This window comes from Coturnix japonica, chromosome 10 (assembly GCF_054131305.1).
Source record: "Coturnix japonica strain WE chromosome 10, WE-NBRP24, whole genome shotgun sequence".
Taxonomy (NCBI): domain Eukaryota; kingdom Metazoa; phylum Chordata; class Aves; order Galliformes; family Phasianidae; genus Coturnix; species Coturnix japonica.
The window spans coordinates 12,120,798-12,148,005 of NC_140672.1; the positions used below are offsets into that span (position 1 = coordinate 12,120,798).

Consider the following 27,208-nt stretch of genomic DNA (forward strand, 5'->3'; position numbering starts at 1 on the left):
ACCTACTGAGGTTTCAAAACAGCTGGAGGATAAGACAGCAGCAGCAGGGCAGGACATCAGCATGAGCTGTGAGCTGTCAAAACCGGATTTGAACATCAGGTGGTACAAGGATGGCAAAGCAATCAGTAAAAGCCAGAAGTACGACTTGCAGCAGGAGGGAAGTGGGGCCATTCTGATCATCCATGACTCTACTGCCAAGGACAGTGGGGAGTACCCCTGTGAGACAGAGGACTCCATAACAAAAGCCAGGGTCACTGTGCAAGGTGAGTTGAAAAGCACATGGGGATGGCATGTAGAGAAGTCGAGGTAAATATCTGCAGCCTGTGGGTGATGTTTTTCTCTTCTGTTTCCTTGAGCAGGATCAATTCTTAGTTTTCAGAAAATACGATGGATTAAAATCTTTTCCTTAAAATAATCTGGAAACCGAATGATTCTCCAGTGTGATGTGGATCTGGGCAGCCTGGTCTGGTGGTTGGTGGCCCCTTGACAGGGGGTTTAAAACTAGATACTCTTTGAGGTCCTTTCCTACTCAGGCCACTCTATGATTCTGTGATCATTCTATGGTTCTATGATCTTGGTTGTTAGTGAGCCAAGAAAAGATGGCAATCTGAATTAGTCTATATTGAATATGTGTAATCAAAACTATATGCAGTTTATCAGATGAGATCCTACCAGCGCATGTATAATGGTATTGAACTTTCCAAGCCAACCAGCCAAATAAACAACAACAGACCCCAAAAGCCCAACAACCAGAAAACAAGAAATGTTCATATCCCAGTGTTTTTGTTAAGTTCAGTGCTCAAGCAAGCAGGAGGGAAGAGCTCCTTCCCCTCTACTCCACACTGGTGAGGCCGTATCTGAAGTAGTCTGCTTATGTCTTCTACTCCCCAGTACAAGAGAGACACAGAGCTGCTGCAGAGTCCACTGCAGGGCCACCAAGAAGATACAGAAGTTAGAGCAACTCTGCTATCAGGAGAGGCTGAGGGAGATAGGGGTGTCCAGCTGGAGAAGGGGAGGAAAGTTCAGATTTTGGAAACCACCACATCAGCTTTAACGGAGTGAACCAGTTCCAAAAGCTGTGTTCCAAAAGCACTGCTAAATAGCCCCTGTGACTCCTCGAGCTTACTACAATAAAAGAACAACACATGGGGTTGTTTAAACGTTGAGGCCAATGCATCCCATTCCTATGGGAGGTAGTGATATGTGGAGGAACTCAGTACAACAGGGTACCTTTGGAAAAGCATGTATAAAACATTAATTGCATCAATCAACAAAATGTATAAGTGAATAACTGTTCAAATCCATTTAGTGCATTTCTTACTTCTATCACGTTTTTAATTCTCATTATAATACCAATAGAAAAGAAGAAAAGCACTTTTTCAGCAGTCAGTTTACTACAAAAAGAAAATACTTCATTTAAAGCTTTTGCAGCTCCATCTTATCTGTTTCTTTCTCAAGGATTTGATCATGAATTATACATTCCAGCACAACATGAAATATTTAACTGATGCTCTTCAATTCCTTTTCAGCTTCCCAAACAAAGAAATGAGTTTGAGCACAGGAAAATTTGGGTATACAGCTGTGAATCCACTAACGTCCACAGTAGCTTTCCCCTGTTTAGTGTCCAGATCAATGGGACAGGAGCCTCAAAAGACTTCAGGTTGTCAGCACTGCTCTGTGTGCTGTAATTACAGGAGAAATGTGGATGGATTTTGCAAGTATGAATTTAGGCTTGATGCTCTGAAAATATTCCTGTAGATTTCTAAAGGCTAGGAGGGAAATATATGAGGAAAAAGGAGTGTAATGACTATTACTAATGCAGTGAAGCTATTCTCTTGTTCCAGAATTTCTTCATGCTGTCAGGAAGGTCACAGCACTGTAGTGGGACACCAAGCAGTCAGGGAGGCTACACTCTCAATGTCCTGGACTCCTTGCCCATACTGTGCTTCTACAATGCTAGTTAATCCCTAGTGCTGTGCTGAAGAGGTCTGACGTGAAGCAGAGATAATTCAGGTCAGGAGTTGTAAGTGATTGCATTCAATTTAATTTTAATAAGTGCGCATAAGATTATAACTGGATAGAAATAGAAGGTTGATACTATGTAGCTATATACAATATCATTAGCTCTGGCTGTCCAAAGTGTGGAACAGTTATTGATCAGCTGGTATTGCCTTTGAGGAAAAGGACAGAGATCTCTCCTAGATTTCATTTAAGGGCTGACCACTAAGGCAGCATCTCTTTCTGGAGATCGCTCCTTTGTGGCAAGACTCAACCTTTTCCATCTTGTCTGAAGGCCTCAGAGTTGATGAGTTTTTCCCATAGATACCATCTGATTATTTATTTACAACTGTTCTTGTGTTATTCCAACTGTACATTACTGTTCTTGTATTATTCTAATCATACATAACTATTCTTGCCTTATTCCAACTGTACATCTGACTGCACAGGGTTCAGTGTAAGTAATGCCCAGAAACCTGAACTTGAGGTACACTTGGGAATTCTCACTGAAATCCCAGCTGATTATTTTTTCCTCTGCAAGATTTCTTGGTATGTTCTTCTTCTTTTCATTCAGAGCCAGGAAGACTGAAGGAGCAAGCTCTTACCTTAGCTTTTGTTGACTTCCACATTTCTCCTCAGGTGGACCAGATTACAGTTAATGAAGAAAGTGACATTAAAACTTCCTCATAGCTTTCTCTGAACTAAATCCAAAGTGTATCTTGTGCAACAGTTGGCTTTACTTGACCTCTTTCTTCCTAACTATAGATATATTAAGAATGTGTCTGTTTGCATCTGCTTTCCAGCACATTTGTTTGTCTGGCTGTCAATACATTGCAGTTTAGATGGCTTGGAAGACATAAATTACATATTTTGCCAGAAATAACAAGAAAGAAAATAGAGTAGATGTTGGATTTCTAGAGTACTAGCAATAACATTTCAGGCAACATCTATCTGACACCTGAAAAATGGGGATGTACTAATAATTTGTGAAAGGCCATTAATCTGCTGTGCTTGCAGGCAGTGGATTTTTGTGGGTGCAGTGCAGCACATCCTCTATGTACCATCTGTTCCTCAGAACAGGTTCACTATAAAGTGAGATGAAGTTGTTCTGGCATGGTGTTTCAAATACAGATGCTCTCAGAGGCAGCTGGGTAGAGGAGGAGGTTCCTATCAGCAATTAATTGGTTACATTAATCTTAGAAGGTATTCTGTCTTTTATGTGTGGAAGGGGGGTGGGGGATCATGGACTGCAGTCTATGAATATACTACTGAAGCAGTGCGTTTCTATATGAACTCGGAGGACATCAAGTCAGGCCTTGTTTTGAGTTATACTTGGATGAGGTGATTGGGATAGTGCCTGATGTTATGAGTGTGTCATTCTCTGCAAATCTGTGGGTTCATTTCCAGGGGAAAGCTGAAAATCAAATGTAGCACCTCCTGATTGTGTACAGTGTAATGCTGACTTGTGCTGCATCTGTGTTTTCAGTAAGATAAATGCAATAGTTTTGCTGTTTGCTAGCTAGCATTTTAAAGATAATTCTGGATTTGGATACACCTTTTTTCAGATGTTCCATACAGAAATGCGCTAACAAATTTATTGAGCCATATCCAGTATAATTTGTTCAAATCTACTGACATGAGCGTAGCCATTCTCTTTCACTATTTTACTTACCTTCTACAGCAATTCTTCTTCTGTTAAAGAAAACGTATTCTTGTTGTTCTGGCTGTCTGTATGTATGGCAATTGCACTTCCTTCTGTTTTGGTTTGTTTGTTTGTTTTGCCCGAATGTCGCACATCTGAGAGCCTAATTGCAACAGTAAATCCTCTAACTAATGTGTTGTTTTTGTAATAACTCGTAGGCTTTCTGGTTGTAAATCTTTCCATTCCAAGGCAGTAATATTCCACAATACTCTTGGAAGTCTGTGAAACAGAGACTACCAAAACAGGTTTTAGTTTCTTGGCATAACTAAAGCGATGAGATACTTTTCTAGGTTTCCTCTAGCCTTCTAAATTGATTTCTTCTGCAGACAAAGGGTGGGGGCAGTAGAGAGTTGGTTTAAATTAAACTGGATGTGATTTCAGTGATTTGACAGTTACCTTTTGAATAACAGAATTACAGCTGGATGGCAAAATGCCTCTTGGTGGCATCGCAGCTGTGATTATCCAGCTAACACAGCTGTCTATCCGAGGGAGTTCACAACAATTTGCCCTTGAGCCGAGCCGGGGCCGCCCGGGCAATGCGCAGCAGTGCCAGCAGATGGCACTCGTGGAGCGCAGCAGCTCCGGAGCTTCTTGCAAAGGAGAAGAAAATTCCGTCGCTCTGTGCCGGGCTCAGGGCTGGGCTCGGTTCACCGCTGGGAGAGAGCCGGGGTTCTCAGACGGTGCCAATGGCGTTAGGCCGTGTATTTTAATATAGATCGTCTGGTTCTGGGCAGATCGTCTGCCTGGGCAATGCCTTATCAGGCCTTTCTGAGAGTTCATAACATAGTGTGAGCAACTGAACAGGCTGGTAGCCCTTCCAACCAGTGGTTTTATGGTTCTCTTTACTACCTTAAGGAAATAAGGAGAGAACTGTTAGACTTTCATAGGCTATAACTACAAATGCTTGGCTTTGTGTACTCTCTGCTTTGATCTCATTTTCTTAAAATTTGCTTAATTAATACAAGATTTGTAGAATTTAAGTTATGAAATATAATAGTATATGAAGTTTAAGAATATGATTTACCTACAATTTATTTTTTATTATGAGAATTTCTGTTCTTTTCTTCCTAGAATAAACTTCAGGAAAAAAAACATTTATATTAAATGTAGATTCATTACTAAGTAGAATGTTTACAAGCATTTAAGGTTCATGGAGGATACTGATGTGATGATCCACAATTTAAAACCTATGCACACAATGACACAGAAGCCAGTTATTCCTATAGATACGAAAATAAGGCATGTTCTCTGTATAATTCTGGCTCTGCTAAAATATGCACAGTGTTCCTGAGAATTTTCTATAAGTAATGCCTATGAGAGACAATTGATAATCCTCCAGAAACAGGCTTTAGCTGAAAATTACAGGACCATTAGGAGTGTAGAATCCTGTGTTGAAAGTAGACACATCGGTCTTGCTCTTTGTAGATTAGCATAGTGCCTTTTAAGTCAACCATTAATACCTTATTAAAATATTTACTACTGTTTTGCACACATACTTGAGAGCATTTGTGTCTTTCCAATAACCAGCATTGTTTCTTTATGGATTTCTGTGCACAACAGCATAGGTCTGTTTTAATCCTGTTTTATGGATACAGGAGTTCAAGCTCAGATAAATGGGGAAAACCACTTGGCAGAAATGGGGACTGTGGGTGGCCCTTCTGAACACCAGCTCAGTACCAGGTGCAGTGTAAGTGACCAAAGGCCAGTGAGCTTTAATCCAACAGTGCTATCATCAACCAAGCCACCTCTTTGCTGTGGGAGAACAACCATAAGGATGCAATGTGACAGACACTCCCAAGCCTTTTGCAGGGGCTCTGGGAGTTAAAAGGGTCCTTTGAGCCCAGGAGATACTGTGCTATTCCCACTGTGCCCTTTCATAGACTTATAGAATCACAAGGTTGGAAAGGACCTACAAAATGATCTTTCCAGTGGGAAAAGCTGTCAAGTTGAAGGTTTAACTGGAGAGCTCTGTCTGTCTTGTAGTTACTGTCTCCAAGGAATGTTTCTTACACATCTCCAAGACAGCAAGGTGCTGGGGCAGCAAGGCAAGCAGGGAAGAGAATGATGAGCAACACTGTGGTAGTAGAAAGGTCTGAGTATACGGTGTGGGAGAACAGCTTGTCCACTCCAGCATGGTGAAATGCAATGTCCAGTTGTTCCCTGTCTGTGAATACAGAGTTGTAGTTGACTACATAAAGTCATTTAATTTCATGTCCCCGTCCCAGGAATGTAGCTGTTCTGTCTGTACAAAATGTCCTTAGGTATCAAGATGTATTTGTGTCCCCCAGCTTCTGTTTATGTTCAGAGCTCATTCCCTTTTGGTAATTTGATGTTGTCAACTGTGCTTTTATTTGTGAATAGCATGATTTTTGAGAACACCAAAGGTATTAAAGAACAAAGTTCATGTGGTTATTATATTATGCTCATTTTTAGGCTATGGCTATGTTGCAGAAAAAGTCACCCCCTTCCATAGACTTCAAAGCTGAGCACATGTTCTACAGTGAAGATGCAGGTGCCCAAGTAAAAACCATCTTGGAGGGATGGAAGGCTACCCTCAGGTGGGAGCCTGATGGCAGTGTGGATGTCTGCTGCCCAGGTCCTGACCTGCTTGTGCCAGTTGTTGCCCAGGGCAGAGCTGAGGGCAAGTGCAGTGCTGGTTGCCTGGGAAATACCACTGTTACTGGCAAATTTGCTGTAAGGTCACTCTTTCAAAGTACCCTTTTTTTCTTCCAAACATAAGCTCATGGATTATCAAGATATTTTGTTTAAGTATTCCTCTCTCTTTCTGTTTCTCCCTCAAAAAAACAAACAACAACAACAACAAAAAAACAGCCTTCCTAAAACCAAATTCAAAACAATCAAATGGAATTGTTGAGTAGAAGTATCTCTTCCTGATGCATTTTGATGATGTATTTGTAAGGGTTCAGATTTGTTAGCAACTTTCAGTGGTATCTTAAAACTCATTTCCTTCAAAATCATTGCTTCTCAGTTAGACATGGTCATTTGTGTTGGTTGATATTTTAATTATTTTTATTTTTTTGTTTGTTTGTTTAATCTTTCTCACAGATGCATGAGGCTAATACTAAATCTTGTAGAACAGAATATAGTAACAGCCATGGTATAGAGCAATGCAGATGGAGTCCTGTCTCATGTTGCTGAAAATTAATCATTTATGGCTACTACTACTTGAGACTTGCATGAGATTGCTGTGAGACAGGCCAAGAACATTGGTTCAGCAGCTTCTCTTGGCCTGTTAACCAGTGATAAGCATGACAGGCACACCAGAGGCAGCAGGTTTGGTTGCAGCCTGGAGCAGCTGGTGATCCGGCTGGTAGGAGCCCAGCTGTGCCAGGCAGGGGCTGGGTGGCATGGCCTGGGGCTGACACCTCCTGACCTGTGCTGGGGTGGGAACAGGGACGGGAATAGTTCAAGGGAGAATTTTAATCTGCATAAAATAGGGACTATTTTAAGAATAAGAACCTGTGTTCATAATTTCATTCCCATGAGTGCCTCTTTGCTCATAAATATCTCCTATTTGCATGGAATTGTTTATTGCAATAGCTCTGGTGTTTAGAAGGTACAAATAACATTTCCACTGGGAATAAAGAAGTGTCTTCTCTGACATCTCTAATATCTGCCTTGTCTACTTTTGAACTAAGGAGAAGTATTTTGAGAGTAATTTTTAAATAGTTTTCAACAGCTAATGGGAATTCAGGCTTTGATGTATGAGGGATCATCTCAGTGGTCCATTTGCAATATCAGCTTAGAAAAGATGATTCCCAGCACAGCACCCAGCTCTGCTGTGGTGCAGCCCAGTCCCTTCCTCACACTTCTGGGGGCTGTGGCCTCTCCACTGGACCACTGGACTGTACGTGCTCTGTGCCCCCAGTGAGGGATAACTGTACTGAAAGGGGGAGGACAGAAACTCTGAGCCTTTGCTCAGCTGAATGGAGACTGCAGCAGCCTGTGCACAAAGAAGGCAGTGTGCAGGAGTTGTATTTGTGTGCTGTGAGGTGGACCAGAAGTGTTGCTGGGCACTGTTCAGGGTTGATTTGCATCATGATACCAGCTATTTGGCAGTTAGCTTCAATGAACCATTTCTCTGCTGTTGTCTGTTGGTTTAAACTGCAATACTGAATGAAGAAATTGTCTAGTAAATTTATTTATTAGGCCTTTCAAAGCCTAATAACAAAATATGTCAGGCATTAATTTACCTGGAAAGATAATCAGAGACCTTTCATCTGGAGCAGGCAGTCTGGACAGTGTAAAGTTAATGGGTTATGAAACGAGAAGCTAAGAGGCTGCACAGCTTCAGTCTCTCTAAGGTCCTCTTTGCTGTGAGCAGCACAAGTATGCTGTGTGCCTCTAGAAACACTGCCCAGCCTTCCCCCTCCTTCACCCCCCACAGCCAATGACAACTTCGGTGGCAGCAGAACTTTTGCTGGCCTGTACAAAGCGGGGGAATTTCCTGAGGTGCCTTTTAATCCACATGGCTCTGACATTTCTTGTCCAGTTTCTGAGCTGTGGGTCCCAGCTGGAGGAACACAGTGCAGTGTGAAGAAGAATTCAGGAGCTGGAGAGATGGGGGCATGGGGTGGCTACTAGGAGGTCAGGGTTCTTACTTCAGACGGGTGGGTGCAGTGTCCATGCAGCCCCAAGCACATAGTGCCCATTGCACTTCATAGCCATGGGGTTCACTGACAGAGCACCAAGGAGCATAGCTGCTGAGATGCATGAAGGCATGCAGTCTCCTCACAGCAAGGTTAAGTGGCACTATGCTTTAACTTCTTAACTTTACAGTCAGATTAGTGGCTCAGAGGCCCTTAGTGTTTGCTAGACAGAAGCAGAGATTTTTCAGGGCTGCTGTGTACCACACTGTATCCCTTAATGAGCAAAAGCTGCCTGAATCGTTTTGTATATGGGTCCTATCAGTTTAAATGCCACAAGAGTATCTCTGATGTCAGGATCATTGGATCCAGGACTTCTCCCTACAGCAACCCCAACTGCTCCAGCAGTGATATGCACTGTGTAGCCCCTGTTCTCCTGCCACCCCTATGTGTGGTGTCAGCCCCATCCCTGATAGCACCTCATGAGCCCAGATTGGCCATCACCTCCTGCCTCATCTGGGGCCTGTCCTCAGGGGAAGTGCTCTCACCCAGTGCCTTGCTAGGGATGCTCAGTGGTGCCATGACAATGGCTCTGGGCTTCAGTGCCAGCCTATTTAAGGAATGTATTATCTACTTTGGTAATTGGAAGTGTAATGTATTCACTCCCTGCACAGCACAGCTGATGGCTTCATTTGTCACATTCCTTTCTGTGGTTTACGCGGCTGTCACAGTGCAAATAAACCGATTACATTTCTTCAACATTGCTTTCACAAGGCTAGGCTGTGTGATGTGTAAATCAGTAAACAGAGGATGTCTGACTGCTCTCTTATCTTCTGTGGAGCCTCTTTTGGCTTAGTCTGGATACAGGAGCTAAAACAGGTGTGGAGGCTGTGAGTTGGGTGTGCTTTCTCTTGGAGGAAAAATAGCTGTGTAATGCTGTGGGTGTGCAGCATATGGGAAGAAGTGAAATATGTTGTGTTAAATGAGCCCTACTTCAGCTAGAGGAGATAGCCCAGTTCCAGCTGCTTCTTATGCCAAATCTAAAGGACACAAACATGACATTTTAAAATATGGAATATCTTAAAGAAACAGGAGCAAGATAATATAAAGTGAGGTAAAATAACATATAGATCAGGAACAACAATCCACAGGCCAGATGCAGCCCATGGAACATAGTATAACTATGGAGTTAGAGAAAAATTTCTGCTTTGTTCTGTGTGCTTATACCTCAGGAATGAGAGAAACACTCTGCCCAAGCGTTTGTTAGAAGCAGTGTATGACTGTGATGGAGCCTTCCATTAAGAGTGTTTCTGAAAATGTATTACCATCAGACCATTCTCTGTATTAAATCAATATTTAAACATTCTTTCTCCCTTCTCCAGAGAGTTTTCTCTATTTAAAAAACAAACAAACAAAAACAAACAAACAAAAAAACCAAAAAACACCAATGGGAAATTAGTTGATAGTGATCTTATTTTATATGTTCATTTTTCTGTATCTGCAGCACATCAGAGAGCATGTAATGGGCAGCTTTGCTTTCCATTAGCAGTCTGATGAACCGTGCTTGCCAGATGTGTTAGGTCTGGCCTGCAGGTGAGTCCTGCACCCAGTGGGACCAAGCAGTGAGTAGTGCATGGGCCAGGAGCTGTGCTTCTGTATGAAGTGTCTGCTCAGCCTTTCGCTTTGGAGTTACACTTTCTTTGTGGACGTTATTTCACCTTCACTGAAAGGTACACTGAAAGTAGTGATAGCTCTGCAGATATCATTGGAGTTAAAGCTTGAGACAGCTCTGCTGAGTTCAGTAAAAGCTGATCTATAATATTGAGAGGGGTATGTCACTTTCCTGCACTGCTCACAGTGCTTTTCTTTGATTACTGCTAAGACTCCTGGCTCCATTGTCCATTAGCTGACATGTTTGTTTCCTCCCATTTGTACTCTCACTTTGCTGAAGTCTGATCACTTTCTGCAAGCAGATGAACTTCTGAATACAGAGGTCTGATGAGATTTGAGCAGAATGATCTCAGAAACTGTTGCAATCAGAAATGTAAAAATTCTTTCTGCTCAATAAAATCTCATGGATATTGCCTAAAATCCTATAAAACCTGTGAGATTAAAAATGGGACTTCTCTGGCCTCTTCCCCTCTCTTGTAACCAGACTGGTCTGGGTGTGCCAGATCTGACTGCTGGTTCTCATGAGGATCTCAGATACCCCAACTCAGTCTCTTTTCACAGAATCACGGAATGACCCAGGTTGGAAGGGACCTCAAGGTTCATGAAGCTCCAACCCCCCTGCCTGGCAGGGCCACCAAACTTCCACATTTACTAGATCAGGTTGCCCAGGACCCCGTCCAAGCTGGCCTTGAACACCTCCAGGGACGGGGCATCAACAACCTCCCTGGGCAGCCTGTTCCAGGACCTCACCACTCTCCTAGTAAAGAACTTCCCCCTAACATCCAACCTGAATCTTCCCTCTTTTTCAACTTAAAACCATTTTCCCTTGTCCTGCTATTAGTGGTCCTTTCAAAGAGTTTACTCCCCTCCTGGTTACAGGTTCCCTTCAGGTATTGAAAGGCTGCAATGAGGTCACCCCGCAACCTTCTCTTCTCCAGGCTGAACAAACCCAACTCCCTCAGCCTGTCCTCATAGGGGAGGTGCTCCAGCCCCCTGATCATCTTCGTGGCCCTCCTCTGGACCCTTTCCAAAATCTCCATGTCTTTTTTGTACTGAGGGCTCCACACCTGGACACAGTACAACAGATGGGGCCTCACATGAGCAGAGTAGAGAGAGATAATCACCTCCCTATCCCTGCTGACCACCCTTCTCCTGATGGAGCCCAGGATACCATTTGCTTTCCAAGCTGCCAGAGCGCACTGCTGGCTCGTGTTGAGTCTCTTGTCCATCAGGACCCCCAGGTCCTTCTCTGCCGAGCTGCTCTCAAGGACCACTCCTCCCAGCCTGTACAGGTGCCTGGGGTTCTTCTGGCCCTAGTGCAAAACGTTGCACTTTGCTGTGTTGAACCTCATTAGGTTCACCCGGGCCCACCTTTCAAGTCTGTCAAGGTCCCTCCAAATGGCATCCCTTCCTTCCTCCATGTCAACCGTACCACTCAGCTTGGTGTCTTTTGTGCTAATCCTGTACAGTCCATCTTTTTCTACTTGACTACCTGCCTCTGCATCCTGCCTGCATTGAGCATTGCTCTTGAGCACACAGTTCACGCTATAGAAGAGAGCTAGGTTCAGCTTGTGGGATTTGATGAATGCAGTCTGGAGAGATGCTGCAGTGCTTTCACGTGGCTCCTTGTGACTCTCCTTCTCTTCTCCAGCTGCCAAGGAAGCAATGAGTGGAGAGAGGAGTCCTAGAGTGCCTTGGCCCCCTGCTGGGTGCGAATTCCAGAAGGTGGGGATTGTTCCTCTTCCTTGTGCTCTTTGGTTACTTGTACCTCAGCATTCAGAACTTGAAGTGCCCCTCCCAGCAGATGAGGGGCGGTGCTACTCTGGCTGTGGGACTGTCTGCAGGGTTAGCAGCCTCCAGTGAAGTGCTGGGGTGTGTGAAGTTCTCACAGTGAAAAAAATCATCCTTCTGCACTTTTGTGCTGAATATTAACCACGTTTCTGATCATCATAGTTCTGAATCCTACATCTTGTCTCAAAATAAGAAAGCAACAAGTTATTGTTTAAACCGAAGTAAGTAAATAAAATAGAAGCTCTTGCTATGGAAAGAACACTTTTGTTCATTCTCCATAATGCATCTTTTCCTGCTAAGATTAAAAGGGTTTTATGTATCTCCTTCACTTTTCCTTGTGAATTGCCTTTCTCAGGGTCACAAGCTATTTACATATGTATATATATGGGAGGAGGGAAGCACCACTTGTTCTCCAGACATTCACTCTCTTCTCTCATTCCAGGAAATCTCAGCCATGCTTTGCATTTTAGGAACAACACCAGATTTCCAGGAATATTGCAGTGAGTAAAGAGTTTCTTACCACCATAGACTTTGAGGGCACTGGGTTGCCTATGGTCCTGCTCAGCCAGTATCCCATGCACTGGGTTGTTTTTGTGACTTGGTTCTCCTTTTTGGAATCATAGAATCCTTAGAGTTGGAAAGGATTTCTGAAGGCCATCTAGTTCAACCCCCCCTGCAGTGAATGAGGAAATCCACAGCTAGATCAGGTTTCCCAGGGCTGTCTCCAGGCATGGGACATTTCCTATCCAGATCCTCTCATTTCCAGCCCCGAGGATTACTGCTCTGAGGCTGCACATCCCACTCATCTACCCATGTGGTATTTCTTCTGGCACATCACTTCGGGTTTTCCCTGAACCTGTGTCCTAAGTATGGTTCTCCTACCCCATGGACTCTGGGCATTGCTCTGTGTGCTCACATCCCAAGTGCTGTGTCTGCATATGCCCCAGAGCCCCCACTGCTCCTGGGCTCCCCTCCAGTGACAGGACAGTGGGGACTTGACTTTGCCATGGATGTGACTGCATCTCACAGGAAGAAGTCCATTCATGCTCCTGTCATGTACAGTGCTAAATAAATTTGGGAGTTGCTCAATAGCTCAACAGAATGACAGCCTTTTTCCTTAAAGATAGATATTGCCTTTAATCAGGTGCTCACTTGCTTTGCTTGAGTAAGCCAAACTCATTCCAAGAACAAAAGGGCTGCCATTGCAATAGCCTGGCTTTTCAATTTCAAACTATCTGCAGATTACAGAATAAATGAAATATTCAGTATACACAAATACTATACAGAATGATATGATACAGACCATTTCATTTTCTTTCATCCTCTTCTAGCTTACTGGCTTTTATGTAATGGGTAGACCTACATCAAAAGCCACGCTCAAGTAAGAACAAACAAATACTTAAAGCACACATTACACACGGCATTCCTAAGCCTTCTGTAAATGATACAGAGTTATTCTTTGAAGAATAGAGAGGCAGTCTAATAAACTTCTCTATGAGACCAGACCATGACACGGTGACAGAGCGGCATTTTTGAGTGCTTGGCATATGTAAGATACCAGCTGCCCTTGGGGGAGCATGTGTATTTGACAACAGAAATAAGGGCAGTCTTTGCTGCTAGGACCCTAGGACACAGTGCAACGTTCATCTTCCAACTCTTTTTAACCGTATCTGTCTCTCCTTCAGTAAGGAGATGTGAGCTCCATCTCAGGCAGCACCGCACTGCCAACTTGTCAAGCAATCTCTCATGGTCCTCTTGTAGTATCCCTTACACCTGGGACATGTATTCAGTCTCTGAGGGACTACTTCATTGACTGTCTGTCTCTGCCTGAACATCTTTTCTGCCTGTCAGGGTGCTGGCAGTCTGGGGTATTTCCTGCTGTGACCATGAGATCCTGCTCATCCCCAGGTGGGGGCATATCACTGCAGTCTGACTGCGACCCACTTGCTCTGTGGGTCAGGAGCCAGACATGTATTTAGAGCAGTGTTTGGGAAGGACAGAAGCTCTGGTCAGAAGTGCTATGGGGGACAATACCAGGCCGACTCTCTGAGTATGGGATATACCCTGCAGCTGGAAAACTGACATTCATCCAGAAGGAAAACATCTGAGCAGTTTGCCCAGCCTGTGACACCGGAGGAATGTACACTGCTCAGTGCCTTTGGGACTCAAATGTGATCCATACTGAGTCTGACCAGTGGCTCATCGTGTTGACGCAGAAGCTCTTCTGTTCATATCTTCTGGCTCATTAAGTCCAGACAGTCACTGACTGCAGCTGTAACCCTTCTCTACTTTCATTCCTGTGGGAATCTCTTAGTCAAACATAAAATTTCAGCATTATACAACCAAACTTCATTGTTAGTAAGGCCTGTACAGTAATGCTTATGTTTTCTTAAAATATATGTATGAGTTCTCCCTTATATACACTCATTCCAGTCATTTATAGTTACTATTAATGATTTAGCATTTTTCTGTGGTTTCAGGCTTTCCATGCCACCCATGCTATTTGCCAAACTAAAGTCACTGCTACTTTTTGCACCAGAGACTATGCTACATGTGGCCAGCCCGCACTGCCATTTAGACCACCTGTTCTCAGTCTGTTCTAGAAGTTTCCCACAATGTCACAATTGCCAATATGAGAAGGATCTCTCTTACAGCACAGCAAAAACTTCAGAGTTTTTATTACAATATTTCAAATGTGAAACAAATCTCTCCAAGTGGGAAGTGACCTCATCCCCTGATGTGAGTCCCCTCTCCCTTGGCACATGGTGGTTCCCTGGGGCATGTCCTTGCCACCAAAGTTCAGCCAATCTTTCTGTATCTCCAGAGACTGTCCCAAAACTACTCATTGCACATTAGTATCAGCTCTCCTTCCAGCATCAAAGTGCAGATGAATCAGCCGGGCTCTTCCTAGGAACTCCCATCTCTCTTCTCACTTCTTAACCAAGTTGAATTTTAGTTCTGATCATGCTTCAGTGTCCACAAAAACGTGATGAAATATCGTTAAGCTGTCTGAAATTGAGTTTTATTTTGCTTTCAGAGGGTACTTTGGAAAATTTTTCTTTATCTTTGTCAGCCTTTGTAAGTAGTTGAATGACAGCTTTACCTGTCTCCTGTGATGCCTTGCAATGTGACATGCTCCCTGTGAAGTGCTTTTCTCAGAACTATTATCCTGTATGGTACAAATCACACACTTTATGCCCAGCACCTCCTCCTACTCATGCCATTTTCTCTTAATGCTAGCAGGTCAGACTGTGTCCTGGATGTTATACCTTGTCTGTTGTGTTCCTTCCACCCAAGATATCTGTTCTCATCTCTGATTCCAGGACCTCAGGTCCATTCTCCCTTGTTCCTGATCATCTGTCCAAAGCACAGCCATTTCTGTGTTTCTTACAGCCTGCATCCCCTCTTTAAATGTTGGGCAACAATATCCATCATCCATTCAGCTGATGTCCTCAGGAAATAATCATACATCTGTGGCCACTTCACATCATTTACCTTCTAACTTTCTAGATATCATTGCTAAATTCTCACTAATTCATTTCTTCTACCTTTGTGTAAAAGTGAACATACATATTACGGCATCTCCCTGCTCTTTTCCGTCCTTTCCCCACCATTAATTTCATTTCCCTCAAGCCCAGAGGGAAATGCTGGAAGGATGCACCTTCCTGTGAATGTGCCCATGACTCTCCTAAAGCTTGCCTTGTACCAGTCTCAAGTCCTTCATTTCTTTCCTTTTCTCATTGCATCCTTACATTACTCCCTTAAGAGGGTCCTGGTCACCCAAGTCTCCACATTACGTCTTCACATTTCATCAGTCTTCTTTGATCTGTGCTAGCTGGCATCTAGCATTGTCAGTCCTTTCTGGTTTACTTCTTGTAGTCAGTCCTCCTCTTTTTTGGCTATGGCATCTAATGGGTCACCCAGTCTGCTCTGATTTATGGTATCTCTCTCCATAAAAGGTTGTGGAAGTGGCACATAACTCCATAAGTAATCCCATTCATCAGAGCAGAGTCAGAATAATCACCTATTTATCTCCTATTCAATAGACTTGCTACAGCACTCATTATGAATTCATTTAAACTGATGCACAGTGTCCCATTATGCACTAATGGTGATGAGAAACATGACAAAACAAATGCCATTTTAAAATTGGGAAATGAATCTGTTCAGCAAGATGTATAACTATGGCTACTCATGAATTCTTACTCTTGCGGTCTTCTGCAGCACACACCTTGTTGTCTCCTCATACCTGAGCTGTACCCTGCTATGATGCTTCTGGCAGAATCAAATCCCCCCCTGCCATGGCTACCAACACATGTTGCGGCTGCATGACTCCTGCATTCCTACAGCCCACCCCTCAGCACAGCCCCTGTGCAGAGCTCCCACTGTTGCAGTGCTTCTCTCATGACTCTGTAGCACCAGCACAGCCTGAGTCCTTGGTGCTGGGGCTGGGAATTGCCCAATGACTGTGGCCATGCTGAGCGCCCTGACTGTGCTGCACTGCACCATGCAGTCCTGGTATGGCTCTGAATGTTCTACAGGTCTCTCCCCTGTTCTTATCTTCAGGAGGATGGACTTTGTAGGGCTGTTAAATCTTCCTCTGGCACACCTTTGAAGCCATTACTTCTCATCCTATCACTAGTTAGCTGCTTCTGCTGAATAGTTTTCCTAAGGCAGTGGTTCGGCTCTGTAATGTAGTGCTGCAACCTTCTGTAGAAACAGCCCAAAGGATCCCAGCCATGTGTATGACTGCCCAAGAAGCTGATGTCTGGAGCGGTAGGATGAGTCCAGGAGCTTGTGGAAATCCTTGCCTTGCCATGGAGCCATATGTTTGAAGACTTTGATCACAGCTTTGCGGGGGAAAAAAAAGCACACTGGGAGATGATGGTGAAAAGATTTCTTCAGAAAAAGAAGCATGTGTAGAACAACCCCTCCTCTCGTTATGTTGCTGATGCTCTGGGTGCCCCTGTTCATGCCGAATTGTTCTGGAGGTCAGCCCTGGATAGGAGTGTGTCAGAGGCCAGCAGACCCAGCACTGCTCAGGGAGTTCAAGCCTCTGCCAACCTGGTACAGATAGTGGGGCTGCTAGAATGGGGCATGTGTGATCCCCCTTTCCCCACCCTTCTCTCCCCCCCTCCCCCCAGCCATGTCTAGGCTGTAGGAACAGCAGTGGAGTTGTTGTTGTACCTGTAATGATAGTTCTGACCCTGGATGTCCCACCGCTCACTGGCTGCAGCATCTCCTCTTCAAACTTCTGACTTCTAAGGGCTTTGGTTCATGTGGAAACTTCTCTCAGAGGTCTTGATGAGGAGCAAGTTGGATGCAGTCCCAGAATAGCACCACTAACAAAAGCTCTCACAAACAGCCAACCAAAATGCATCCTGAAGTGAGATCACAGAAATGATGCAAAGCAATCAGATGAGAGACATGGCCATAAAGAGCTGTTAGATTTTTAGAACAGAGCTTCCCTTTGCCTCAGAATAGCAAGAGGATTGCTTTACATGTGCATGTGGCCTTGTAAAATTCCAGTATCTGGGAGTTGTGTGTGTTTAAAACTGCACGAGCAATACAAGGCGCAGTGCCAGCTTTCAGCTGCATTAAATCAACAGGTGGGTGTGCAGTGCAGGGCCTCCCCAGCTGGAACCACCTCCTTAGAGCCTGTCCTGAGCTGCTGTGTCTCCACCTGGAGCCCAGGGCAGGATCCTGTGCTCAGCCCTGCTCAGGAGGACTGTCCCCTTTGTTCATAGTACTTTGTCACAAAGCCCAGTGACCCATCCAAGCCCTCGTCCTCCAGCCCAGCACACTGTCTGTGTGATACAGACGTGCTCCTCGTGGCCATTCACAGAGGTTTGCTCCAAGTCCTCAGCTCCAAATGCAAATAAACAATTATAAGTCATCAATATGTCTGATATCATGGAATTCTTGGCTGGCAACAGCTATCCTGTGTTGTATAATTGAAAGAAATGCAATGGAGTGTTATTTAATAGGTAATCAATCAGTGCTGTACTTGTACACCTGAGCTAATCAATTACTGCAGGAATGCCAGTGCTGGCCACCTGCTGGGAAACCACCTGTGTACATCAGGGCACCAAAATGCTCCCCTGCTTGTTGTGGGTTCATTAACAAAATTTCATGAAGAAATCTTATGTTCATAGATGCCAGTCATCTAATAAATGTTGTAGAGTTGTTTCTCAATCTAAGCTTTTTAATTTTTATTATTCCATAGAAAGTCTGAAAATGTAATAAAAACAGTTTAATAATTCTAAACAAACAAACGAACAAACAAACAAACAAACAAAAAACCTAAAATGGTAATTCAATGTTCCTGACTTGCTTTAAAAAGATCCCAGATTTAAGAAGTAATTAAAAAGTGCTGGAGAAAAAAAAAATACATCCTAGAAAGCCCATCTGTGCTTTGCAAAGTGGCCTCGTTGGTTCTGGGCTGTGTCCTTCAGCCCTGTGCTTTGGGTGCTGGGTGCCTGCCCAGAAGGTGTTCTACAGTCCACTACCTGCATCTCATCATGTGCATCCCACCTGAGCACTGGGATTCTACAGCCCTCTGTATTGCTATTTTATTTATAAAATGTTACCAATAAAGCCAGAAGCTTCAAACAGATTAGATTCATTCATCCAGCCTTCACACAACATTGAATTACTCACACAAACCAGGCTGTCTGAGGCAACGACAACAGTGTTTTCACAAATTGTTTAATTAGACAACTTCTGGGCAATTTCTTCCAATGGTTTCACTTCCCCTGCCCACAGATATTCTGGTGCTCACCACATCTGTCATAACAACCATTCCTGGATGCTGGAGTTTTGGGGCCAAGCCCAAATTTTTTATTTATTTTTATTTTTATTTTTTGCTTTGAAGGACAAAAAGAAGCATAAACAGCAAAGAACCTTCTTTATTTTTTCCTTTTTTCCCCCTTTTTCTTTTTCTTTTCCTTTTCTTTTTTCTCTTTTCCTTTTTTTTCTTTTTCTTTTCTTCCTTTTCTTTTTCTTTTTCTTTTTCTTTTTCTTTTTCTTTTTCTTTTTCTTTTTCTTTTTCTTTTTCTTTTTCTTTTTCATTCTCTTTTTCTTTTTCTTTTTCTTTTTCTTTTTCTTTTTCTTTTTCTTTTTCTTTTTCTTTTTCTTTTTCTTTTTCTTTCTCTTTCTCTTTCTCTTTTTCTTTTTCCTTTTCTTTTTCTTTTTCTTTTTCTTTTTCTTTTTCTTTTTCTTTTTCTTTTTCTTTTTCTTTTTTTCCCTTTTCTTTTCTTCTTCTTTTTTTAAGGAACAAATTATCATCATTTTGTTTGCTTAGCTGAGAACTCAACCAAGGCCTGGCGGGCAGCTCTGAGGGCACTGCAGGGGACTCCAGGCTCAGCTTCATCACCCCAGGCTCAACCAGAAATCCAAGGTCCCTTCTGCAGCCACAGCCATGAGTCACTGATGTCTTGTGCAAGAAAATTCCTCTTCCCATTTTAAACTATGGATGAGAATTTCATCAGAGGGAAGCAGCTTCGGAACAGACGTTCTCACAAACTCATTCTTTGGCTCTATCTGTCTCCAATGAGGCTTTACAATCTGCCCTTCCAATAGTATTCCCATCTTGTTTGGTGGCTTTTATCCAAGTTGGTTAATAATTTCTGTTATCGTCCTTCGAGCCTGAACAATTTTAGCTCCTCCAAATCCCTTGTTGTTCCTTATTAAGACACTAGCTACTACTGGAGAAAGATGACTGATTGCAATAGCTGTAGGCAGAACTCATGCTGATTAACAAATCACTTGAAAATAATATGCTTTTTAGCCATTAGAGTTATTAATAGTATGTTTGCTCCCTTTCTTGGGGCATTTAATGCTCAAGGAATTAGCCAATCTGGAGAGTGAATCTTTTAGTTCATAGTGGACACCAAACTCAATCTGTCTAGCTGGAATGGGACTATACACTCATTTTCTTTTCAAGACTCCACAGAATTTGACATTTTAGTAGAAACTTAATAGCTTGCAGTAATTTTTTTTACTACCTGCAGCAAGATTAGCTGCTAAGATAAGGAGCTGATGGAGCTGGTGAGTGACAGGGCACATTCACCTCATTTAAAATATGCATAGGGGAAGGGAAACACTTTGGTACAGAAGTGCTGCTGCTGCTTCCCAGGCATCCAACGACCCTCAAAAGACACTGCCGTCACACTGAACCTTGCCTATGGGAGCCTAGTCAGAGAGACAGCAGGTGTTTCTAAATGAAATCTCCATGCTGCCTGATTTTAATGGGTCCTTTACTTTGTAAAACCAAGAATTATTAATTAATATTTATACTTTGTTTACGAGTTAATGGGTAACTGGCTTGGGTAAGATCCCTGGATGATCTATCAGTTCACACTGGGAGTAACTGTCATGCAGAACAAGCAATGCTATTAATCAACACAAAGCAGAAGATCACATGGAGGATATTCTTTCTTGCTCTCTTTTTCAATTTCTTGTCTCCCTCTTTGTTCTCTCCCTCTGTGCACTGTATCATAGAGTGATGGGTAAGACTGTATTTCAGCCTCTCTTGAGGAATGGTTTTGTGGTAAGGAGCCCAACAGCCTCTGGTGTCAATGCTGCTCAACAACCAAAGTTAGTTAATGTGTAGGAAGAAAACAAGTACCTCTGGCATAGGTGTGGTCTTGCAGTGCAGAGCAATGTTCACAATAAAATGGCTGTCTGGGATAGAATGGGACTGTTCCCATATGATGAAACAAATATAGGTCTAACCTGGCATAAAAGTCTACAGCAATTAAACAAGTGGCTGTTCATTTTGGTCTTTTAAAGAATTTCATCGTATCCTGACGCTGTAAGCCTTACCAGGACCCAGTATGTGAAAACGGAGGAGTAATGCTTGATTTGATTTGATTTGACTTGATTTGATTTTTTTTTCTACTGATTACTGTGAATATCACTATGCATTTGAAATACCTATATTTGAATTGCATTAATCTGCAGAGTGTTTGTGAATCTTTTTAAAAATCTAGCAGTAAAATAATGTCTGCTTGGCATTTAATAATGGCAGATACAACAATAAATATTCACTTAGGATGACTGTTTTTTGCACTGTTCTGTCCATCAAAATATGAACAGAAAATGTGTCCCATTAGTGCAGAAAATGTCTGGAAAAGATACTCCCTGATTAAGGCAGATGTGTCTGCTGATGGTTTGATTTGGAACATGGATTGCTACAAATGAGTCACATTCCTGGGAAGGGTATTTAACGCTCAACAGGTTCAGGCTCCAGGCTTTCCTCTGGCTCAGTCTCACTGCTCTCTTTCTGCTTCACATTTCTTTCGTACACAACAATTCAGTTGTCCCTTATTAAGAGTGCTCCCTCTGTCACTTCTTCCTCAAGTGCATAACCTTGCTATGCCCAATCATATTAAAGAGTGACTGAAATGGCTTTGCTTTCCATCACAAAAACAGCTGCTACATCAGTTGTAAAATCCTGTCATTTATCTTTTCCCATTTAAATCGTCTTATTCAATGCATGAGACAGACACAAATGCTCTGTATTATAGATATTAATAAACCTCCAAATTCTGTGCTATTTCCATGCTGGTTAAACATGGAGTAATCCTTAAATGGAAAAATAAAGCAAGATAAACGCAACCAAAACTCAGAAAACCAAGGTATACAGCTTTTGTCTATGTACAAGCAAATCTTCATCCGAATGGCTTAAAGGAAATAATGGTGATATGCACATTCCATGCAATCATCATAAAAAGGAAACTGTACAACAGAACATTTGTCAGAAATCACTGTGAGTAAATGACGACTCTTCAGGAAAATCAGAAACATTCTTTGCTATAGTCACTGTCTAAAAATGAGGAATAGAATGAGATGAAATGAAGCAAACCAAGAGATCTCCGATGGAAGTTTTAAAACATTACAGCTAAAAGCAGAAGCTGAAATAAAAAATTGAAACTGGTCAGACCCTAGAATTAGAGATTATGTGATAGAAACACATTTTGTTAGATTGTGGGTGACATGCAAGCCTGATTTCTTTTAGTTCTATTATAAGAAACATCACTGGATTCAAAATATCTTGGTGTGGTTTTCAATCATACTTCCATTTTACAGATAGATTTTCAGTTCAATACTCATGGTGTCCTTTGAGAAACGAGCAACTACATAGCTGATGTATACATATTTAGTATGCACATGGCAATCAATTCTGGAGGGGCTGGAATTACATGATCTTGAAAGGTCCCTCCAGACAACTGTTCTGTGATTCTATGATATATTCTAAGTATACAAATACACAACAATTAAATGTTTATATAACATGTGTAATATATACATATATTTAAGAACAGCAAATCACACACAAAAAAATGTTAGACAAATTTTGGAAGAATGCAATTCCAGTCCTCTGCTCGGATGTGGCCAGCCTGGAGGTTTGCTTCCACTGCAGACGTGGGCCAGTCCAGCTCCGACTCTGACTGGGGATGGAGAACCCACAGCTTCCTTGGTCTCCAGCAGAGTGCCTGGCCATCTTCTCGCCAATAGCGTCATCTTGTGCCTGCTCAAAATGTACCTCACTTCAGCTGTGCCCTCTGTCTCTTCTATGTCCTTCCATGTCCATCTGCCAAGGGCCTGGCATCCCAGAGGGCAACTGGATAGGGGAATAAAATGCCCACTCTACACCTCTCACCCAGCTGCCAATACTCATTCACGCAGCATTGCTTCACTCCACCCATTGCCCATCATGCCTTGGTCTCTAAGTGCTACAAATTAGGAGGTTTTTGAAAATGCACAAGGGCATAGATGTTGAAAATATGTACCATCGCTTGGCTAGCAGAGCTCCAGTTAAGCCTTTTGTGTGTTTCTGTAATACACAGATTTTGTAAGGTAAAGGACGATTTGCACTTTCCCTAATAGCTTACTGGTAGTTTGTGTTCATGGCTAACACAAACCACAAAGATCTCTCCAGCTGCTTGTCATATCTTTGCAGGCATTGTTTAAAGGATGAACTGTACTGAATAAGTTTCATTCTGCATACATTATTCATCAAAAAAATATTACTTTCATGCACCGCGATTAGTACAGTTGCTGTCCATGTAGAATAGAAATAATTCAATGAGACTTCAGTGTATTTTGCCATGATTTTTTCTATAGCTTTTCAAAGAATACACAGTTCCAGGGTTCTTTTTCTCTGTGCCTTTTTTAAACTTCCTTCAACAATCACTTGTAGCTGGTGATATGTTTCCATTGAAAACCATATTGTGATACAAAGCAGTGTGACAGCTGCAATTTTACACAACATGAAATATCAGCTGAGGAAATTACAAAGAGCATTTCCCTGAAACCATGATTTCAAGAACAAATCAATTACCTCAGTGAAGCTGCTGCTCAGAAATTAAACAACCCTGATTATCCTCAAGTAAAGTTCAGATCTGAGGAACTCACGCTGAGGCCCACTTGGAGTTAGCAGAAAATCTTTATTCTAGGGTAATTGCAAGGAAGGAAGGTTGCGATCCCACACATGTTGATAAGGAAAACCATTATTTATTACCGCTGTTTGTCTTGCTCTAATTCATAGGAAGGAGAGGAGGTTCTTTGATATATGTATACCTGACATGAGATTAAGAAACAAAGAGTTCAAATGGTGGTCCAACCAGCTTATTACAAATCTTAATCAGGGAGATGGGGAAGGGGAGGACTGGCAACTATTATGAATTAGGGTGATGGGGAAGGGAAAGTGGGCAATAGGAAATATAGGAAAGAAGCAAAAATTGCATAAAGCAGGGATAGTCACCACCAAGACCTAGCAGTATTCTGTTGCATGCCATTGCAATGCCCCAAGGCAAAAGTGCAGGGAAGAGCAGCAGCAGAGTGGCCGGCCTTAGGCAGCAAGCAGGTAGAGACAGAGCAGGCCCAAGAGGAAGGGGCAAGTTTCAGGTAGCAGGCCCAGGAGAGTCTATCAGCATGCAGGAATCATGTTGTGAAGCACCTGATGTCATGTTTATTGGTCCCTTTTTTATCCTTCTTCTGCCAATGTGGTATTCCTGGGTACTTGGGTAAGAGCCATGTGCAGAACCCCCGAGATGGCATCTCCCTTGAGAAAAGACTGCTTCCCAGCCACTAAGCTGTGGCTTATCTCTTTCTCTATCGTTGCCCTTGGACTGCAAATCTTCAGACAAAATATTTCATCAACTCTGACTGTGATTTGCCTGGACTTGTCCATATGTGTCCCTAGGTTGGATATTAGGAAACATTTCTTTACAGAAAGGTTGTTAAATACTGGAATAGGCTCCCCAGGGAGGTGGTTGAATCGCCATCCCTGGATGTGTTTAAGAGCCATTTGGATGTGGTGCTCAGGGATATGATTTAGCAAAGGGTTGTTAGTGTTAGGGTGCTATTGTTAGGCTGCTGTTGGACTTGATCTTCAAGATCTTTTCCAACCTGGGTAATTCTATGATTCTATGATTTAGACAAAGGATTTCTCAACCCTTGAACAGGACTTGTCCATCTGTGTCCTCAGCAAACTTTGAGACAATGGTGTGAAAGAATAATCTCTTACACTGTTTTATAGAGGTCCTCAGATGAAACAATAACAGAAATGTATTAGTAGTCTTTGTGTTTAGTTATCCCTCAAGGCAGCCCTATGACTCCCTCATAGCAGCTCCTCATGTCAGAATGCAGCTCCATGGCAGCCTAAAGCTCCCCATGGCATCCCTACAGCTCCTCGTGGCACCCTACAGCTCCTCACAGGGAGTGGAGGGGTAGCACTGAGCTCTGCTCTCTGACAGCCACAGGGTCTGAGGGAACACATGGAGCTGTGTCAGGGAGGGCAGGTGGGGGTGAGGGAAAGGCTGTGCCCCAGAGGGCGGTGGGCATGGCACAGCTTCCAGGGCAGCAGGCACAGCCCCGAGCTGCCGGAGCTCAGGGAGTGTTGGGACACCACTCTGACACCAGGTCTGGGTGGTGCTGTGTGATCCCTGTGGGTCCCTTCCAACTTGGAACCTTCTATGTCCTATGGTGACCCCACCACGCAGCTCCCCACGGTCCTGGCACAGTGGCTCTCTGTAGCACCTGCCCCTCAAAAAAGCTTTCCCAAATCTCTGATATTTTCATGGAAAGAAACCCACGCAGTTCTCAAGCACCTCTGTAACACGTTCCTCCTTATGCTGTTCTATCAGCCAGCTGCAGAAATCCCAGCTGCTGCGGATGCCTGTGCCAAACGATGACCATGCCAGTGATTGTAATCTGGAGTTTGGGCTGTGTTCTAGTCTTGCTTATTTTGCACTGAATACATGAAGGTATAGTCTGCTTCTGTCTTAATTAACATCAGGAAATTTACACTGTTCCCTTTTCACAAAAGGAGAAAGAGAATCACTTTTACCTAAGGTAAATTAGCATGACTTCAGTGAAGCTAATTAAGTTATCCCTAAATTATGTGCAGAAATCAAGGGAAGCGCTTTGTTCTCCCTAGAAGGCTGTCTGTAAAAACACACTGCTTTTTCTCTTTTCTTAGGCTTTCTGCAAAATTACTCCTGGGGAGCCCAAATGCCTCCAACTGCCAGGAGACAACCAGCACTGACAGCTCCTGCAGCACTGAAGGCAGCCATGCAGCCATGCAGAAATGCAGCCATGCAGAAATGCAGCACTGCTCCTTGGCCACTTTGTGTGAAGTGCTCAGGCACTGCCCCCGTCAAACACAGCTCTGTCTATGAGCTCAGCAGCCAGTGATGAAACTCTGGGAAGAGAAGCTGCCTAAGATCCCTTTTATATTCTTGGCAATCATATTTTGAATGTATGAATTTTCACTCAGTCAAAAGCACCGATACACGCTGCAGGTGTGTATCACAAACAGGTTGCTGTTTGTCTCCCAAACAGAAGGTTGTGTTGAGTTATGGAAGTAAAAAATACGTATATGGTACTGTATCCGGTTCTTGAGTACTGTATCCAGTTCTGGGCTGCCAGTACAAAACAGACAGGGATCGTCTGGAAAGAGTCCAGCTGAGGGCCACAAACATGATAAAGGGCCTGGAACATCTCTCCTATGAGGAAATGGGTGACCTGGGTCTGTGCAGCCTTGAGAAAAGAAGACTCAGAGGGGATCTGATTAATGTTTATAAGCATTTAAGTGTGGGAGATAAAGGCACATGGCCACCATCTTTTCATTTGTCTGTGTGGACAGGACAAGGGGAAATGGCCACAAACTGGAGCATAGGAAGTTCCACACCAATATACAAAGGAACTTCTTCACAGTGAGGGTGATGGAGCACTGGAACAGGCTGCCCAGGGGAGTTGTGGAGTCTCATTCTCTGGAGATATTCAAGACCCATCTGGATGCCTACCTGTACAGCCTGCTGTAGAGTGCCTGCTTTGCAGGGGAGCTGGATTCGATGAGCTCTGCAGGTCCCTTCCAACCCCTACAATTCTGTCATTCTGTGACATCTGAAAATGGGGAAGGGGCTTACCAAAATGAAATAACGATTGCATCTTAGGGATGTAGTTGCTGGCTGATACAGCTAGAACACTTGTCATGATAATTCTACACACAATTCTACAAGTTAATTTTGCTCGTTGCTGTTCAGCATAAGTCTGGGAAGCTACCCATTTAAAAAAGATTCTGTGCCAAATGAAATAACCCTCCTTGGAATTGCAGCTGCTCTTTGAGAGTGTGACGTGAGTGGCATGGTGAGGGCTGCAGCAGGGCCGGAGCTGCTCTTGCAGGACCTGGGGCTGCCCCTGGGGGGTGTTGGAACCCTGGGTCTATTCACCTTAATTACTCCATCCTAACCACAATACAGTAAGACACAAACCAATGGCAGACACTGTTCCATATCTTGTTTGTTCTGGGTACGTATAATGACAGGACAATACAAAGGGAAAGTCAGTTAAAAAATGAGGGAACAGAGTAAGAAGAAGTGGCACAAGAAACACTGCAATGGGGAGAAATCTTTACAATAAGCAGTTTAAAAGGACATGAAAATAAAAAAAAAAATGTCCCCATCAGCAGAGTATAAATCACAAGTCAACCACTTTAACTCCAGGAACTGCTTAAATTGAAGTATATGTTTGAAAAGAGTTGTGAATCCTTGAAAAAAATGAGTTTACTGAGAGTACGTGCATTAAATAGTTGGCAAGAGACTGCTTAATGTGTTACACTTATAACCATAATTGCACATAATTCTGTAATTAATTTCATTGCACGTGTGACACTATACATGCCAAACATAAGTGCTTGTGTGCAGATGCACACTGCTTATAACGTGGTCATTAATTCCCCCACTGTTGACAATCAGCTCATGGAAATAAACTGCCAAATCCCAGTAGGACTCCAATGTGTCAGATGTGTTCCTTTCTTACTGCAGATCATATCCTGTGCTGAGTGCTGTGCTTCTGAGCAAGCAGAAAACAAAATTCTCATGAATTGAATGGTGTCACTTACTTCACAGCTAATTACACGTGGTTTTGT

General features: G+C 43.1%; 1 protein-coding gene across 1 annotated transcript; it reads left to right on the forward strand.

The window, feature by feature from the left end:
- LOC146759364 (immunoglobulin superfamily member 22-like) lies at positions 1-27,068 on the forward strand. The gene is made up of 2 exons (XM_085510247.1): positions 1-263; positions 25,259-27,068. Exons 1-2 carry the CDS (start codon positions 62-64, stop codon positions 25,471-25,473), a joined length of 417 nt encoding a protein of 138 aa, XP_085366373.1. The 5' UTR covers positions 1-61; the 3' UTR covers positions 25,474-27,068.
- Positions 27,069-27,208: the final 140 nt, after the last annotated feature.

Excerpts from the sequence above, each read along its gene's own strand:
- LOC146759364 (XM_085510247.1), top strand. The coding sequence starts at position 62 with ATGAGCTGTGAGCTGTCAAAACCGGATTTGAACATCAGGTGGTACAAG. Across the intron at positions 264-25,258 it reads AGCCAGGGTCACTGTGCAAG|GCTTTCTGCAAAATTACTCC; the intron begins GTGAGTTGAAAA and ends CTCTTTTCTTAG.